Here is an 18,689-nt window from a genome sequence, read left to right as displayed (position 1 = left end):
CTGGTTTGGACTCTTGGGGATGTTTTTCACTTCCCCTAAGGGCCAGCCCTGTCAGGTTTACCTCGAGTTGAGAGGATATATATTTCTCATCCTATATGCCATGGAAGGGGTAAGTACCCCTCTTGTTACGAGCACCCTCTGAAATGAAGAGCATGTACATTCTCCAGTTTACCAGAGGTGAAGTGAAGTACTTTATTTCAAGATGGATGGAAGGAAGGTGCATACCTCCCCGAGGCAGCTTGTGCTTCTACTGTATATTGATTTGCCAGGACGTCATGCACATTGGCACTGGTGTCTGCACCTGATCATACCTGTTCCCCCATTAACCTGGGATGAGCCTTGGGCAACGGAAAGGGGTGTAGTAACGAGAGAGAGAGAGAGCCTGGAGCACTGGGTCTGGGCTGAGGCCTGAACCAGAGGCTGTGAACCATAGTCAGGCCATATATTAAAGCAGATGCTTATGAGTTCACTGTCCAGTAGATGAACTTGGCAAAGTTGCTGCTAGTGTACTGGGCACTAGATATTTACGTAAATATATTCTAGCTTGTACAGATACATCCCAATCTAGTACAAGACAAGATGGTTTGACAAAATAATGAATAGGGATGTTTCATCCAAGATATTAGGAACAAGGAGAGGTAACAAACAGAGGTCAGGAATCAGAGTAGCAACCGTGTTAGGAAATAAGGTCAGGAAATAAGCATGGTGGTACTTAGGTTCCTTATAGACTGTTGTTTGTCTCATCTATAAATGTTAGGATACTTCGCCTTAACTCTTTTTCCAGCCTAGGGGGCAGTGGCAAGTCCGACCACTGACTGAACTGAGTCCATTGTAATGAGCAAACATGTTTTAATGTAACTGTAGATATTGATCCAGGGAGCCAGTACCGTGCTTCATTGACAATAAACCTGGCCAAAGACCTTTGCCACCGAAACGTGCCTGTGATTTTTCTTTGAGTAACATCAATGTATGTTGAATGAGCAGGTTGCCTTATCTGCTGCTAGTAGTGATAACATTTGGAGCTCCAAGGACAGAAGCACTGAGCAGCCTCGACAGCATTACTGAGGCACAACATTCCAGCCTTCAACACTTAACCACACTGGGTAGTACTGTTGAGATTGGCTGAACCAGCTGTCTGTGCCAAGCTGGACAGCACACGGAAAGAACACACACAAACAAGCCAACTGACCACAAGGGGTACTTCATTCTTTATGCCAAAGATACAAACAATTGGAAACAAAAGATTACATAGGAAGCGTTAGGCAACCTTAACTTTAGGCATTACTACTGTTCACACTAGAATTTTAAAACTAGGGCTGTCGAGTGATTAAAAAAATTAATCGCCATTAATTGTGCTGTTGTTAATAGAATACCATTTATTTAAATATTTTTGGATGTTTTCTACATTTTCAAATATATTGATTTCAGTTACAACAGAGTATACAAAGTGTACATTGCTCACTTTATATTTATTTTTGATTACAGATATTTGCACTGTAAAAAACAAAAATAGTATTTCAATTCACCTAATACAAGTACTGTAGTACAATCACTTTATCATGAAAGTTGAACTTACAAATGTAAAATTAAGTACAAGCTTATGTACAAAATAAAACTGCATTAAAAAAATAAAACAATGTAAAACTTCAGCGCCTACAAGTTCACTCAGTCCTACTTCTTGTTCAGCCAATTGCTCGGACAGACAAGTTTGTTTACATTTGTAGGAGATAATGCTGCCCGCTTCTTGTTTACAATGTCACCTGACAAATGTCAGTTTGCATGGCACAAGATATTTACATGCCAGATGCGCTAAAGATTCATATGTCCCTTTATGCTTCGATCACCATTCCAAAGGACAAGTGTCCATGCTGATGATGGGTTCTGCTCGATAACGGTCCAAAGCAGTGCGGATCGACACATGTTCATTTTCATCATCTGAGTCAGATGCCACCGGCAGGAGGTTGATTTTTCTTTTTTGGTAGTTCGGGTTCTGTAGTTTCCACATCAGAGTGTTGCTCTTTTAAGACCTCTGAAAGCCTGCTCCACACCTCGTTCCTCTCAGATTTTGGAAGGCACTTCAGATTCTTAAACCTTGGATCAAGTGCTCTAGCTATCTTTAGAAATCTCGCATTGGTACCTTCTTTGTGTTTTGTCAGATCTGCAATGAAAGTGTTCTTAAAACCAACATGTGCTGGGTCATCATCCGAGACTCCTATAACATGAAATATATGGCAGAATGCAGGTAAAACAGAGCAAGAGACATACAATTCTCCTCCCAGGAGTTCAGTCACAAATTTAAATGACGCATTATTTTTTTAACAAGCATGATCAGTATGGAAGCATGTCTTCTGGAACGGTGGTCGAAGCATGAAGGGGCATATGAATGGTTATCATACCTGACACGTAAATACTTTGTGATGCTGGCTACAACAGTGCCATGCAAACGCCTGTTCTCACTTTCAGGTGACATTGTAAATAAAAAGTGGGCAGCATTATTTCCCACAAATGTAAACAAACTTGCTTGTCTTAGTAAGAAGTAGGATTGGGTGGACTTGTAGGCTCTAAAATTTTGCATTGTTTTGTTTTTGAGTGCAGTTATGTAACGCACACAAATCTACATTTGTAAGTTGCACTTTCACGATAAAGAGATTACACTACAGTACTCGTATGAGGTGAATTGAAAAATACAATTTTATTATTTTTACAGTGCAAATATTTATAATCAAAATAATATAAAGTGAGCACTGTACACTTCGTATTCTGTGTTGTAATTGAAATCAATAAATTTGAAAATGTAGAAAAACATTCAAAATATTTAATAAATTTCAATTGGTATTCTATTGTTCAACAATACGATTAAAACTGCAAGTAATCGCAATTACTTTATTTGAGGTAATCGCGTGAGCTAACTGCGATTAATCAACAAACCTATTTAAAACATATTTTTATTTACACACATATCTCTTTCTCTAACTCTAAAACAAAGCAGACATTGGTTCCTTATAAATTGCTTCACAAGAAGCTTCAAGTGGATGTATCTTCATCAGAGTTTCCATTCAGCTATAGAATTTGCATGCTGATCTTTCTTCAGTGCAGTTCTATCCAAGCTCTTTCTGTTACATGCTACTAATTCCATTCCTAGAACTGAACCTTTGTTAATAGAGGTACAAAGCTTTGAATGGTCAACTTTTTGCTGATTTGTTTTTCATGACTTGCGTGCCCACTCTGAAAGCTTTATTCAGTTTTCTCCTCTTCTAGTTGTAAATAGATGTTCATTGATCTTCTACATGATAGTATCCATGGGAACTTTGACTGGACCTTGATAGCTCATTACTTCCTCTTGTTAAATAATCAAAAGTGCCTCTGTTCCTTTGGATTTGGGGATTTGGCCATCATTCCTTGGAGGTGAAGCTCCAGATTAGTGGATTCAAAAACCACAAGAAAACAAATTTACAAATGAGCAAAAAGTTCCCTGTTCACATAAGATTGGGCTTGACTTCTCAAAGTGGGACTTGGAAAACAGAGAGAGGAAAAATAGGAGAATGCATCTGATTTTTTTTTTTTAACTGATTTATTTCCCCACACTTTTGAGGAAGGAGAAGGGCGATTATCAATTTCCTCATCTCTCTGATCCATTCAATTGTATAGTTATGGTGATTCATTGGTTATCTAGAGATTTTACTCAAATTTAAATTTCAAGTATAATTAGCTGGATAGTTCGGCAATCTGAGAACAGTTTGTATCTTCTTCACAGCTTTGTGGTCTCAGATTTTACTTGCATTGAAGTGGTACTATTCTGATCCCTTCAATGATATTAATGATTGAAACAATAGATAGGTGAACAAACCATTTTGCATGTGCTAGAGATGAATATTCCATTTGTTATAACACTGATCTCACATTGCAGTGTAATTAGTAACTTTATTTCATGCGTATTATGTTTAACACTGACAAACAATTCCTTCTTTGTCTCACAGGTAGTTGAACTACAAAACAGATTATCTGAAGAATCAAAGAAAGCAGATAAATTAGAATTTGAATACAAACTGCTGAAAGAAAAAGTAGACAGCCTCCAAAAAGAAAAAGATGTAAGTGTTTAGATGTTGCTTTTTTTTGTGGTGGTGGAAACAAATTTGTATCCTTATTACCCTGGACCTGCCAATCAAAATTACCTGTTATATTTCTTAGTTCACTTCCAATTGTCTGTTGTCTGGATAAAATATTATTTACATGTAATAACTATGGAGTTTGATAAACCAATCATCTGGTTTCAAGGTAACTACGAAAATGTGTGCAGAAGATTTTAAAAATGAAGAGCCAAGCAGACACATTTTTGTCTTTTCTTCTCAATATCCTTTTCTCCTGTCCCTCCCCATGCTGTGTTTATCTAACCTCCTACATAGATTCCTCATGTGAACAGTGTAACAAGTTTTTGCTTTGAGCATCCAGCAGGGGAAGACTCAGAAATCTCAAATGTAATTGTAAAGTGTATTTAATTTTAAACTGGGTTTGAAACATTCAGAATATTCCTCTGGAGTTAACTCAGAAGTTTTCTTTTAAAGTAAAAAATCTTCAATGTAGCCTCTACATAGTCCCATTTGTGGGATCAAAGTGCATGTGCTGCTAACTTTTGGAATCTTCTAGAGGGCAGTCTCAATTGGGTCCACTCACCCCTCCTGTCATCCAGGGCTCAGAGGGCAGAAAAAGAGAAGACGCCTTAACTGCCCTTCCATAGCTTCTGACCACCAAAGGTGCAGCAGAGAACTGCTTGCCAAAGCGCCCGAGACCCCCAGATGCACTTGGGTCGATCAGGCATGGTGGAGAGCATTCATGAAGATCAGCTGTGAAGAGTTGCTCACCAACGTTAGCTTTGTACCTGGATGGAGGTTGAAGACTGTACTGGAGTTCTTGGTCACTTAACTCACATCCTAGTTCTTCTGAGGCAGACTGCACTTGGATTTTTACCGTAGACCATCCTCTACTCCACCTGCAGATCTAGTTGTCATGTAACTCTGGTATGGAGTGGGCAGCTATCCAGGGCTGTCAGTGTCAAAGAGTCCACAGTTCCCATGGTCCTGGAGTCTGGGATAGCCAGTACCATCAATGCCATTTCTGGTTGTAGAGAGACCTGTTGATGCCAGAGACACCGAATAGCTCCCATCCTTTGTACTGAACCTTCCTGTGATCTAATTGACCATTTGGGCCTGGCATTTGAGAGGGCCTCAATAACCCCAACTTTAATTTCTTCCCACATGGAGGTGCAGACAATCTATATCCAGTTCCTGAGAAGGACATGAGTATTTTTAAACTCATACAAACCTGAGCTGTTAGGTAAACACTGGCCAATGAGAAAAAGCATTAGGCTGGAGGATCTTGTGCAGTGTCTTGACAAAAAATTGATTAGTGTTTTTAAAATATGTTCGCTGACACAATTAAGTCTAATGTTTTTAAATACCACCTATCACCTGGAAGAGACAGAGCTTAATAATTTTTAAAAACATGTTTGGTGACTGATCAGTTCTAAGCCACTGTTAAATAAAATGTCATCTTGGGAGTTGCTGCTCCCTGATCAAGAAGCTGGGAATCTAAATGTTAATATTTGCAACATTCAGGAGACTAACAGATGAGAAACACTCAGAGGGACAGATATTATCCTTGCCATGTTTTATGATTTTATTTTCCAACCAACATTACCTCAATCTTGCCTGGATTGAGCCACAAGCAGCTAGTTTTCATCCATGTCCCAGTCTCAACCGAATGCTCAACTAAAGGTCAAGGCCATTGATTTTCTTAGGGGTTATGCTGCTCACTAATCTTCCACCACTGGACGTATGCAGAGGCCCTTGAAGAAGAAAGAGAAGTTACTTACCAGTAACCATAGTTCCTCAAGTGTTTTGCTTCTGCATATCCCATTCCCCACCTGCCTTCCTGACTACTTCTGAGCGGGGTTAAGAATTCCCATATTAGGGGAAGGAACTGAAAGTCTGTTGGCCCACTTCCATTGGATAGCTAGGAACCCTGCACAAGAGGAGAGGAAGGACAGTGTGAGTGGCCCTGATGGGGATACTGCTCTCCTTAAATTTCTGAAAGTTCATGGTGCAGGTGTCTTGACCCCACAAGTGTAGATATTCAGACACAGGACTCTCAAAGAACCACTGTTATTGGTGAGTAGTGGCTCCTTTTTAAAAAAAAAAAAAAAAAAAAGTTCTGCCCGAGGAATGAATTGGGATTCCTTGCTATGAAAGGCATTTCTAGCAGTGCACATTAATCCTCTTTGATAAAGTGCTGACAATGATGTGCATAGTGGCAACTTGCCTAGAGTTAAAGATGGATTTGTAGAGCTGAGATTAATATTTATTGTCCTTCCAATCACTCAGAGGTTAAGAACGGAAAGAGATTCCCTAAAAGAAACTATCGAAGAGCTTCGATGTGTACAAGCACAAGAAGGGCAGCTCACCACTTCAGGTAATGGAGAAAGAGAAACCGAAGTTACCTTTTTCTAAAGAACGTCCACAGAGGCTTCATAGGTGCAGGGTAGACAGGTTTACCGTTGTTTGTTGACCAATGTAACATCCACTAGCTTGAGATTGCAAAACAACTTCTGCTATAATCACATTTTTAGATGTTCAGAACTTCGAACCTTTGGCTGAAATTTTCCATGCTTGGTCTCTCCTGAAATGTAATATTTTAAAAAAGTTTTAAGAGTTTGATTTCTAAGTAATGGCAGTAAGAAACCAACTCACTTATCTCCAAAAAATTAGCATTAATGTCGTAACATAGTTTTCCTAAACTTATGTTGTGCATATGGTACATATGCAATGATTTATATTCCATATATCACATCATGCAAATATGTATATTTTTACATAAACCAAGGAATAAACCATAACTTATTTAAAAAAAAAAAAAAAAACCCCTTTGTCTAAAATGGAGGAAAATGGGAACAGAAAACCTGTTCAAAAATGGAGTTATGTTCATCTTTCCTTCCTATTATAGCATGACTCTGTATTATTTCTCACATATTCACAAGGAGCATACTGTTTTTAATATTCTCTTAAAATTTAATCCTGTTGAACAATATTTATCCATAGCCTTCTGAAATAAAAAATTATTGTACTTTCTGTTAATCCTTTTCTTTGTTTATGTCTGAAACAGGATTGATGCCACTGGGAAGCCAGGAGTCTTCAGACAGTCTAGCAGCAGAAATTGTTACTCCTGAAATCAAGTAAGTGAAATCATGCTTATTGTCTCCATAGAGCTTAGGATGTCTATACGCACAATTAGTTCTTTTTCAGAGTTTTTAAGTTGATCACTAAGATTCACACTAGTTCTTTTCTCCTCCTTTGGATTTCTACAAAGCCATTCCTCTTACACTTGCAATTAAGTTTATTTGACCTGCCCTCAGCCTATATCATACTGTTTTGTTTTGTTTTTAAAAAGAGTTCATATTATGACTATTTTTAGGCATGTTAAAAAAGAAAAAGATTTGTAGCAATGTTCTCTTCAACAACATGGGACTTCATGTTGTTGAAGAGAAAACAATTAAAATATCAAACTAGAAACTGGATTTAAAAATCATTTGTATTATCAAGTGAGGAAGACATGCAATTATCAGAAAACAGGGAGAATCAGGAGAATAAAGTCAGAATTGAAAATCATTATGGTTTAAGACCATCTAGGGTGTATTTAATATTGTCCAGATAGTCTAGTATCACTACAGCTTGAAACTGGAGTAATTAGGGGACCCCCATCTCTAAGAAATACATTGTAACTCCTTTGGAATTACTCTTTCCTCTTGAGATGTCAGTACATCTGTTTTCAGTGATTGGGCAGATGCATATGAGCTTAAGAACTCTTCTCTGGAGTGGTGAAGGTGGTACTTGCTGGATGGCTACTAACAAAAAAGGATTCCTTCTGTCTATTTTACTGTAGATTGCTGTGACATGAGTTGGTTCCGGGTTAGTTAAAGAGCAGTGAAGAAGGGATTAATGCTTTCTGAAGCAGTGTTTTCAAAGAGGCATTTATCACAAGAGCCTTAAAGGTGACCTACAAAGGAGAGAAAACAAACCTCAGCATTCTCAATGGAGCTCTGGGCCCTGTTGTACCTAGGCAAAGGGTGGGAGGGGAAACATGCACAGAGTGGTGAAATGCCTTGCCCAAGGATACCCAGCAGCTCAGTGACAGCTGAGAATAGAACCTAGGTCTCCTGACTCCCGTTCCAATGCCCTATCCACTGGGCCACACAGCCTTCAACATTTATAACTAATCTGGATACCACAGGGAACATTCCTTCATTGTGACCTGTGCGAGCTTGATTCTTTATTATTAATAGAGAAGGTCTGAAAGTAGTTTTTCCCTGGAGGAAACAGGTTTTTATTTAATGTTAAACTTGAAAATCAGATACCTTCTAGCTTGAAAGACACTAGTCTTGTCTAGACTAGGAAAAAAGAACATTTTTTTAAGCATGTTAGTTAAAATGACTTTAAACATCACCTACCACCTCATGTAGACTATGGCGTAGTGATGCATAAAATCATATTAGCCAATATTTAAAAAACAAGTTTCCTAGTCTAGATGAGGCTTTTGGTGCCAGGAAAGCTAGTGTAATAGTACATCACAAGAGACAAGAAGGGTGAAAGTTGAGCCATTGAGTGAGGAAGGAATTTTCAGTCATACTGTTAAGCGTTTTTTTAAAACACCATCTTTAAGATTTTAGAGAAGAATATCTTAAAGATTCAGCACCTTCACCCCTTCAGTTAAGATGTCAGAACAATATACTCCCTGTGAGATCCTCCTGCAAATCCTCCAGGAAAATGCAGGAAGAGCAGAGTTGACATTCCTGTCACTTTCTAAGGTATACAAACAAGCGGAGGGCAGGAGGAGAACCTCTTTTTAAAATAAAAAACAAAAAAACATTTCAGGCCTTCTTTATATGTCATGATGAGGCAAACGGGGGCATATAAGTCCTTTTTTAAAAAATCCGTTGCAGGTCACCTTTAAAGGCAGGTTGGGGTAGTTGAATGAATGTTGACTACATTCATAAGAAACCAGTAGATTGCAAGCTCTTTCAGGGATGGACAGCGCTTAGCACAATGGGGCCCCATTATAAAATCAGAATCATCGGGTTACAAGGGACCACAAGAGTCATTTAGTCTAACCCTCTGCCAAGATGCAGGATTTGTTGTGTCTAAAGCAGAATTTGTTGTATCCGAATTCTTGGTTGGCCCTCAGTCATTACCATAATAAACATGATTTAATAATTAATAACAATGTCAAAAATGGGCTTCCAGGTAAAAGTGCCCCTCCTCTCTCATCTAATTTGCCCTGTAATGTTGCACTATGATAAGTATACAGGTCCTTCATTGCCATCTGGAAGGGATTTTCTGCCTTTGCAGGTTCTCTAATCTCCCTGAGCATTTTACAGTCACCTTCACCACCCTGGTCAGGTGGTTGGTAGTATATTCCTACTGCTATACTCTTATTGTACATTCAAGTAGTCCTGTTTGAAGAGGACTACATTAACGCAAAGTAGGAGTCATTTAGTTTGTACTCAAAGCATTCACATGGGGGCAGTTACAGCACAGCATTTTGGTGTGCATTCCTGTTCACACCCCTGGACTCTAATTCTGCAGATGCTTACTGCCAGGTATAATGCTTACTATGGTAAATAGTGCTTGTGATGTGTAGGAAACTACACGCAACAATAAGTGCTTTTCAAGCAAGCAGTTGCAGGGCTAGGCCCTTAAGTGCCCTCAGTTCTGAATCACTTATTTCTTTATTGATTCAGAACTCTGAATAAAAAGGAGATTTTCATATAGAGGCTTTGGAAAAGCAGTACAAAATACCTTTGGTATAGACTTCCTATGGTAAATAGGCAGCTACCATGTTTTAAAACCAGACAGAAAAGGTCTTGGGGAAAGTGCCATTTAGCAGTGGTAGGCAAGGGTAAGCATACACTCTAATCAGTATATTACACAGTCTGCACATTATTATGCTACAGTAAGAGTTCATCAACTATAACTTTGGCCTGGTCTACACTTGGGGGGGGGGGGGGGATCGACCTAAGATACGCAACTTCAGCTACGAGAATAGCGTAGCTGAAGTTGATGTACCTTAGGTTGACTTATCTCGCATCCTCATGGCGCAGGGGCGACTGCCACTGCCCCCCCGTCGACTCTGCTTCCGCCTCTTGCCACGGTGGAATACAGGAGTCGAGGGCAGAGCGATCAGGGATCGATTTATCGCGTCTACACTAGACGCGATAAATCGATCCCCGATAGATCGATCACTACCCACCAATCCAGTAGGTAGTGTAGACGTACCCTTTGATAAAACCATGCTGTCAGTTCCAAGCTAAGTTTTTTAAAAGAGCTTTCCCTTCTAATATTGTCAGCGATACACACTCTTGTGATGTACCTGCATGTTCCATACTATTCCCAGAACCCTCTGGAAAGCTTTGTTCTTTGGGGGCCGTGCAGACTTCACCTTGAGCTATGAAAAGTTTGAGGTGGGGCTTTAGAAGGAGCCATGCCTTCTGTTCCTTCCAGTCTCCAAGGCAGCAAATTAGAAATCCTTGACTTTCAGTCCTTTGGTCATTTTCCTTTGTTATTTCTCCTTGGTCAAGAATTAGTTTTTATTGTAAACAGTCAACTAAGCATAGTAATAGGTAGAGTTAGTTTTTCTGTTTACAAGTATTTAGGAATTAAGTTGTTTCAGTTTTATAGTAATCTCTCCTATCCTGAGTGTGACAGTCATTCTGCCATGGTGGCAGAGCCAGGAAGAAAGATGAGCTTTAAGACCTAACCTTGCTGTAGAGGCAGGAAATCTGTAATGGTATGTCTACACAGCCCCGTGCCAGCAAGCCTCCCAGCCCGGATTGACAGACTTGGCCTCATGGTGCCATACTAACAATAGTTGTGTAGACAATGCTTTGAAAATGCAGCTCAGGCTGGAGCTTGGGCTCTGATGCCCACCCCCATCCCTAGGCTTCAGAGCCCAACCTACAGCCCAAGCTGCAATGTCTACGCAACTACTTTTAGCGTGGGAGCGCAAGCCCAAATCTGTCGACCCAGGCTGGGAGACTCACTGTCGTGGGCTGTATAGACACATAATAACAGACCTTGATCCTCAGTGCTTTAGTGAGGGGTGCTTGCAGTTTATTACTTGGGCACATAACTACCTGGGTCTCTACTCTGGTTGATGCTGATGGAAAAAGATATAGCTTCCAGAGCAGAGTCTGAGCCATCTCTGGGCCTTTCTTTCAAGCCCTATCCTTGAGGCAAATCAAAGTTCAACTCTGCGAGGGACTGGAATGTTTTGAAGAGTGACTTCAGATTTGGTACTGAAAGTTTCTTCTTTGGTATTGCGAGATCATGAGAAAAAGCAGCACCATCACTCCCTAGAGAACCACTCCTCCTCTGTTAGATGTAGGGATAGTGGTTCCAGCAGGGATTGACAGCAAAGAGCCATCAGCTACTGAGGTAGGTTGTTAGAAGAAGGAAGGGATTCTAGGTAAACTGTTCCTTTAACAATGAACTTCCAGGAGAAACACCGCCTTTTAGATACCATAGCTCCTCTCAGCTCTTTCTTTCATTGGACTGTTGTAAAAAGTAATCTTATTTTAGCAATCAGAAATCCAGGACTGACCGAATGCAAGGGCAGTCCTCAACTTCCAGCCATGTGTTGCCAGAGTACACACTCCTTCTCTGGTGTATCCCCCCTTTGCCATTGGGAGTCTCCAGGGGGTAGTGTAGAAGCTAATGTGCCTACACCGTCCCTGACTTGTTCTTCACAAGGGGCATCCCTAGCTGGGCAGGGCCATCAGCTTTCTGACCCATTTACATTCCAGAATGGGTCTTATGATTGACCCCTACGCTTCTTGTGCCCCTTATATCGTCCAGCAGAAATGGTGAGCTCCAGGTTTCAGTGGCTGACCCGTTCACTCTTTTGTGTTTTGAAAGGAGGTTGTGGAGCAGCATCTTTGCCCCACATTTATCCCTAAAGTGGCCACTGATTTTCATCTGAATGAGGTCACCAAATTTGCCTGACTTTTTCACCAAGCAATGTTCACTGCCAAGGAAGGGTATGCTGCATACTTTAGATCCTAAGATGACCCTTGTTCACTATCTTAACAGTACAAAATACATCCTTAAATCCCCCAGACTATTTGTGGGTTAAACAAGAAGCAATTTCCTTTGTCAAAATGGGTTAAAACCTGTTTTGAAAGGTAGAATCATGGATATTCTTGTCCCTGATAAAGACTCATTGGCACTTCTATCTGGAGCTCAGCCTGTACCTTTTACACAGCTGTATTCACCTCATTATTCTCAAAATCCAGTTTGAGACGGGAGTCCTGTTGTCATTTAGTCTTCTCCTCAAATCAGTTCTCTTGGGTTTACCACTTGTCAGTCTTCCAAGTGTGGGTATATGTACTAACCGTGCAAAAAAAGAAAAAGAAAGGAAGAAAAAGGCAAGTTGTTCAACTATACCTCAGTAGATTGAGTACAGATCCACATCCCCATTTTCCATCCCCACTTCTTTTGAGTCTGTTGGATTCCAATGAAGTAGAAGCAAATGAAGGTACATGGGGGTGCACATCTCTTTATAAAGCTTTGCCTGGAATATTTCATAGCACAAGACAAAGCCCACTCATTCCCCACTGATGCAGGTGTTGGTGCAATATATAGACACGTTCCATGAGCATGGATCTGTGTAACAAGGTACTCAAGGAATGCCAGCTATGGGTGAGTAACTTTCTTTTGTGTGTATTATATTTGTCTTTAAGATATATTAGTGATTATATATAGGCTGACGAATACTGAATAAAATCCCAAGCAGTTATTTTCTGAAAATGGCCTAATCTCCATCTAAAACTTCAGGTTCCAAACAGAATCAGTAATCCTAGTACATGTTACTATTTTGGTGGTTCAAGTGAAGTAACTGTTACTTCATCTCTAATCATCTCTAAAACTGGTAAAGAGAAAATTATATTCACACTTCCTGTGATTTGCTTCTTGTAGCGATCTATAAGATTTTTATAGCAGTTTTTATTTTGTTTCTCCAGGGAGAAACTCATTCGTCTTCAGCATGAGAACAAGATGCTGAAGCTTAACCAAGAAGGTTCCGACAATGAAAAGATTGCCTTGTTGCAGAGCCTGCTAGATGATGCAAATCTACGGAAGAATGAACTGGAGACAGAGAACAGGTAGGAAAATACATTCCTTTGTTCTAATAACTGTTTTTCTAAATATTCGTACACCTTTGTCTTGTGAAGTCTGTTGTCAGCATTACATTACCCAGGTCAAAGAATCTAGTCATTTTGTATCAAAAAGCAACTCAGTCCACACACGAGCATACCTAAACCTTTCCAGAATTTGGAGCCTCTATCACTTTTCTATTATAGGTGTAGCTTGGTAGAGCATTCAGGATATTGACACATGCAAGGTCAGAACGGGCAGTCTGTATTGCTTCAGAATCCCCTTCTCCAGTACTGCTACAATAAAAGATGATCCTGCATCCTCTCTACTACCCTTCTTTTCCCCTCTTCATTTCCCACCCATTCTTCCATCTCCTCCTTCCATTTGTCTTTTTGAAGACATTACAAGTATCTCCAAAAGGAAAGACCGATAAATATTGTTGCCAGTTGTTAGAGATTGTCAAGTTGATTTAGGTTTTGTAAAATGAAGATTTTACATAAGTTTAGAGCAATAGAAATGTTTTCATGAGTTTTTAAATAATTCCAGGGAAATTATTAGAATTTGGACATTATCCTGCCATAGTTGCAGCTCAAACATTGCAATATATACTAGTATCAAGGACGCGCCTTTTCCACCCTACCGTGAGGTTGTGCACCTGTCTTAAAAGTGTAGGTTAGATGTGGGACCTCTTTTGGTGGTCCGACCTTAAAGGTTGATGGAACACAGTGAGTTTCCTGGTAACTTTGTGGGCAAATACTGTTCTACCAACTGACCATGCTCTCGCTAGTTTAGTAGGACATAGGACTTCATAATAATCTCTTGTTCTCAACTATCAGTACAGCGGCTTCTAACGCTCTCTGTCCCAGTTTTGTCCTCAGTGATCACCATGGTTCATTGATGAAGCAAGAAGGGAGATGGCTAGAGTGCTGTGGGTTGGAGTCTGATGTGGAGTCAAACTGATCCTGACATACCGATTTTTAAGACTGTATGCTATTATTATATAGGAGGTAAAGAGGGGCTGTTCAGTCTCTGACAGTGGAACTATTCTGAGCTGTTGATAGCTTGATAAATGCTAGTGACCTCCAGTCAGCAAAACAGTCATGTTTTTCTCACTGTGGAGAATTTTCATGTTACTTTGAGGATAAAATAACTGGGATCCAATCTGAGTGGAGGGGAACTGGACTGGGTCCATTGTTGGTAGAGGTCTGTGCTCAAGAAACCAGTTTTGATTATGACTACGTGCTAATGATTGATCAATGGGACAGCTGCCTTTTTTAGGAAGGGTCATTGAGAAGGTTGCAGCTCGGCAACTCTGGCAGTTCCTGGAGTCTTCGGATTTCCTTATATCTGGTCAGTCAGGCCTGCTTTAAATAATGAGGCATGTATTGCATTTTGTGAGTTACGCCTCAAATCCCAAACTGAGAGGTCATCAGTTTTCCTTCTCAAAACAGGCATTCAGTGAAATGGACATCAAAGTGGAGTTGCTAGGCCAGGCCAGAGTCTAGATTAGGCAGGTGGTTCAAAAGTTGTGCCAAGAAACCTTTGACCAAATAGATATCTGCTCCACACAGTTGGCTCAGATTCCAAGTTAGGAGAATCCTAAAGACTGAAGTTTTCTATGTAGGTTATGACATTTTGCAGCAGTATCTTTCTTTACTTATATTTGGACATACTCATTTTTCATGAGTAATCTTGGGTTTACACAATGAGCACCATGGTATTGATGCTAGCATTAAAGTCACTTGGTCGCTTCCCTGCCTAGTTGGCCTCTCAGTATTCCTTGACCAAAGCTATATGGTCCTGCTCCCTAACCCATTCTCAGTTCTTCTCTGCCTCAGTGTGTCCGTGTAGCGAAGCAAGACTCACCAGCACGGCACCTCCTGCTGGTTGTCCTGGGAACTAGCTCAATTCCAGCACGGAGCGCCCTCTGCAGGCCAATGTCTCACTTGCCTCAGGCCCCCATGTCCCTCCTGGTGCCCCTTACCCTGGGGTTCTGCCCTCCGCAGTACCCCTACTCTGGGTCTCCCAGGGGAACCCCCAACCGTCTCACCGACCTTGCCTCAGTGGCTACTGCCAGTCATCACCTAGCCCCCGCTCACTGGGGCAAACTGCAGTCTGTCATGGCCACTCATCATTGACAAGGAGGTTGGACCAGCTGCCTCTGCCTATCTCTGGGCTGCTGCCTCTGCAACCCCAGTACCTGTTTTGGCCCTTTTAGCAAGGCCCACAGCCTGGGGATTTACCAGGCTGGAGCTCCCCAGCTCCTCTTGCCTTTCCCCAGCCCTGCTCTGTTCCCTGTACCCTGAGCTCCCAGGCAGCCCGGTCCTTCTCCCTCCAAGACTGGAGAGAGAGTCCTCCAGCTTCTGGCTCACAGCCCTTTTGTAGGGCCAGCTGTGGCCTGATTGGGGCGTGGCCCCAGCTGTGGCTGCTTCCCCAGTCAGCCTAGCTTTTCCCAGCTGCAGCCCTCTCCAGGACTGCTTTTAACTCCTCTTTACTGGAGTGGGACAGCTGCCCCACTACAGTCCTATAAAGGACTCTGAAGAAGAGGGATCAGTATGAGTCTGCAGAGGTAATAGTACAGTTAGAGAGGTCCATTTACAGGTAACTAAAATTTCTCCTTAATGAACTACCTCTGCAGATCTCCCCGGTTGGTAGAAGGTAGTATTGATTAGCAGGTAGTATTACACCCCAGCAGGAGGCCGTAGGAGTAATTTTGAGTAAAGACTGTAGAACTAACTGCCCTTTCGAACAGGCATCTGATCAAGTCCTAGAATTGAGAAGGTGGTGCTTTATAAATGTATAAATTATACCTTGACATTAGCAAAGCTTTTGATACAGTCTCCCACAGTATTCTTGCCAGCAAGTTAAAGAAGTATGGATTGGATGAATGGACTAGAAGGTAAAAAGAAAGCTGGCTAGATCGTCAGGCTCAACAGGTAGTGATCAACAGCTCGATGTCTAGCTGGTAGCCGGTATCAAGCGGAGTGCCCCAGGGGTCAGTCCTGGGGCCAATTTTGTTCAACATCTTCATTAATGATCTGGATGATGGGATAGATTGCAACCTCAGCAAGTTTGTGGCTGACACTAAGCTGGGGGGAGAGGTAGATACACTGGAAGGTAGGGATAGGGTCCAAAGTGACCTAGACAAATGGATTGGGCCAAAAGAAATCTGAGGTTCAACAAAGACAAGTGCAGAGTCCTGCACTTAGGATGGAAGAATCCCATGCACTGCTACAGGCTGGGGACTGACTGGCTAAGCAGCAGGTCTGCAGAAAAGGTCCTGGGGATTACAGCGGACAAGAAACCGGATGAGTCCAACAGCGTGCCCTTGTTGCCAAGAAGGCTAACGGCATATTGGACTGCATTAGTAGGAGCATTGCCAGCAGATTGAGGGAGTGGTTATGCCCCTCTGTTCGGCACAGGTGAGGCCACATCTGGAGTATTGCATCCAGTTTTGGGCCCCCCACTACAGAAAGGATGTGGACAAATTGGAGAGAGTCCAGCAGAGGGCAATGAAAATGATTAGGGGGCTGGGGCACATGATTTATGAGGAAAGGCTGAGGGAACTGGGCATATTTAGTCTGTAGAAGAGAAGAGTGAGGGGGGATTTGATAGCAGCCTTCAACTACCTGAAAGGGGGTGTTCCAAAGAGGATGGAGCTCGGCTGTTCTCAGTGGTGGCAGATGACAGAACAAGGAGCAGTGGTCTCAAGTTTCAGTGGGGGAGGTCTAGGCTGGCTTTTAGGGAAAACTATTTCACTAGGAGGGTGGTGAAGCACTGGAATGGGTAACCTAGGGAGGTGGTGGAATCTTCATCCTTACAGGATTTTAAGGCCTGGCTTGACAAAGCCCTGGCTGGGATGATTTAGTTGGTGTTGGTTCTGCTTTGAGCAGGTGGTTGGACTAGATGACCTCCTGCAGTCTCTTCCAACCCTAATAGTCTATGATTCTATGGATTGATTTCTCCTGCACAGCCTGGCAGATCTCATCTAGAGATGCATCTCGGACCAAGCCAGCAGAAGCAGCCATGCATCATGTGGAACATGTCCTTAGACCTTCAGGAACTGGAACTCCAGTCTGATCCTAGCAGAGCTAGTTCCATTTGAAGAGTCTCTGTGTAGAAAATGCTCTATCTAAGGTTTCATCCCCATAAGCTACAAAGAGTTGGTAGGATACGGGGAACGGTGATTCCCTTCAAGTGATTACTCCTGTGTATTCCACAGTAGGTGTGCGTGCTCGCCACGTGCACCGGTGCCGGAAGTTTTCCCTTAGCAGTACCTGCACTGGGGGAGCACCGCTGCGACCCCTGGAGTGGTGCCTGTATATCGCGCTATAAGGGGCGCTACGGGCTCCCCCCACTCTCAGTTCCTTCTTGCCGCCAGTGAAGGTAGTCGGAACTTTTGTGCTCCAGCTCTGCTGTAGCCCTTCTTCTCGACCTTAGTGGTACCGTTGTACATTTTCAGTTGTTAGAGCAGGCTCAGGGCATGCCCCGTGTCCCAGGCTTCAAGTTGTGCGCCTCCTGTCGCCGCTCTATGCCCAGGAGCAACCCTCACGCTGACTGTCTTCACTGCCTGGGTGAGACTCACATAAGCGACCGTTGCAAGATCTGTAGGTCGTTCAAGCCAAGAACCAAGAAGGAGAGAGACTTCAGACTTTGAGCTCTCCTGATGGAGTCGGCACTGACTCAGACGCTGGTGCGCAGATCGGACTCGGAACTGGCCGCCGCATCATCAGTACATAGCGAGGCCCCTTCGACCAGTCGGCACCGTTCTCCCTCCAAAAAGCAAGGGAAGGGCTCGGCCTCGCAACGCCGCCGCGATAAGGACAAGGGGGAGGCTGGTCCCGCGCTGGGCAGCCCTTGAGCCCCTCCGGGCTCTAAGGCTCCGACTCGTGTGGAGCGGAGCAGCCCGGTACCGTTGACCCAGGCATCCCCACCGGTACAGATGCCGTCGACGCCGGAGGCGGTGCAGGCTGTGAAGGACATTATGTCCCTGCCTGTCCCGAGCTCGCAATCGGGTACGGGCCCTAGGTCGCGAGGCAAGCCCCCTTTGGGTGCCCACCAGACCTCTCCGATCAGCCGCAGTTCCCTCTCCGAAGATCGATCCCCGCACCGCTCGGCGTGCAGCGGCCGCTCTTCGGACAGCTCCCGGCCACCCTCGATGCCGGCCAGACCGGCAGGGCCGCCGTCGGGACGGAAGTCGCGGGGACCCTCCACGCCCCCTGCCAGCGAGCGGAGGCACTGAGGGAGGCACCAGGAACGCCCATCTGCTAGACGTGGGTACCGGAGCCACTCTCGACAGGACAGATGTCGCCGCTCCCGTTCCAGCTCCTGCTCGTTGAGGCGCCACGCCGGAGACCCCCCTCGGGGTACCTCGGCGTCAAGGCACCAGGCTTCGTGTTGCCGCCACGCATACCGAACCAGTTCGTCGCGTGGGTACCATTCGTCGTCATCGTCGAGATCCCGGTCCCGAGGGAGACGACGCCACAGACGCTG

The 18,689-nt window shown here is 43.1% G+C and overlaps 1 protein-coding gene across 1 annotated transcript in view; it reads left to right on the top strand.

Annotated features, from left to right (window-relative positions):
• LOC113409450 (protein Hook homolog 3) overlaps positions 1-18,689 on the top strand; it is a 107,691-nt gene that overhangs the window by 61,886 nt on the left and 27,116 nt on the right. The window contains exons 13-16 of the mRNA XM_026663372.1: positions 3,978-4,088; positions 6,378-6,465; positions 7,156-7,225; positions 13,064-13,204. Coding sequence (XP_026519157.1) covers positions 3,978-4,088; positions 6,378-6,465; positions 7,156-7,225; positions 13,064-13,204 — 410 coding nt within the window. The remainder of the gene's footprint in view (positions 1-3,977; positions 4,089-6,377; positions 6,466-7,155; positions 7,226-13,063; positions 13,205-18,689) is intronic.

Source organism: Terrapene carolina, unplaced genomic scaffold (genome assembly GCF_002925995.2).
Source record: "Terrapene carolina triunguis isolate 2854851 unplaced genomic scaffold, T_m_triunguis-2.0 Scaffold33392, whole genome shotgun sequence".
Lineage (NCBI taxonomy): Eukaryota > Metazoa > Chordata > Testudines > Emydidae > Terrapene > Terrapene triunguis.
This window is presented reverse-complemented; position numbering and strand designations above follow the sequence as displayed.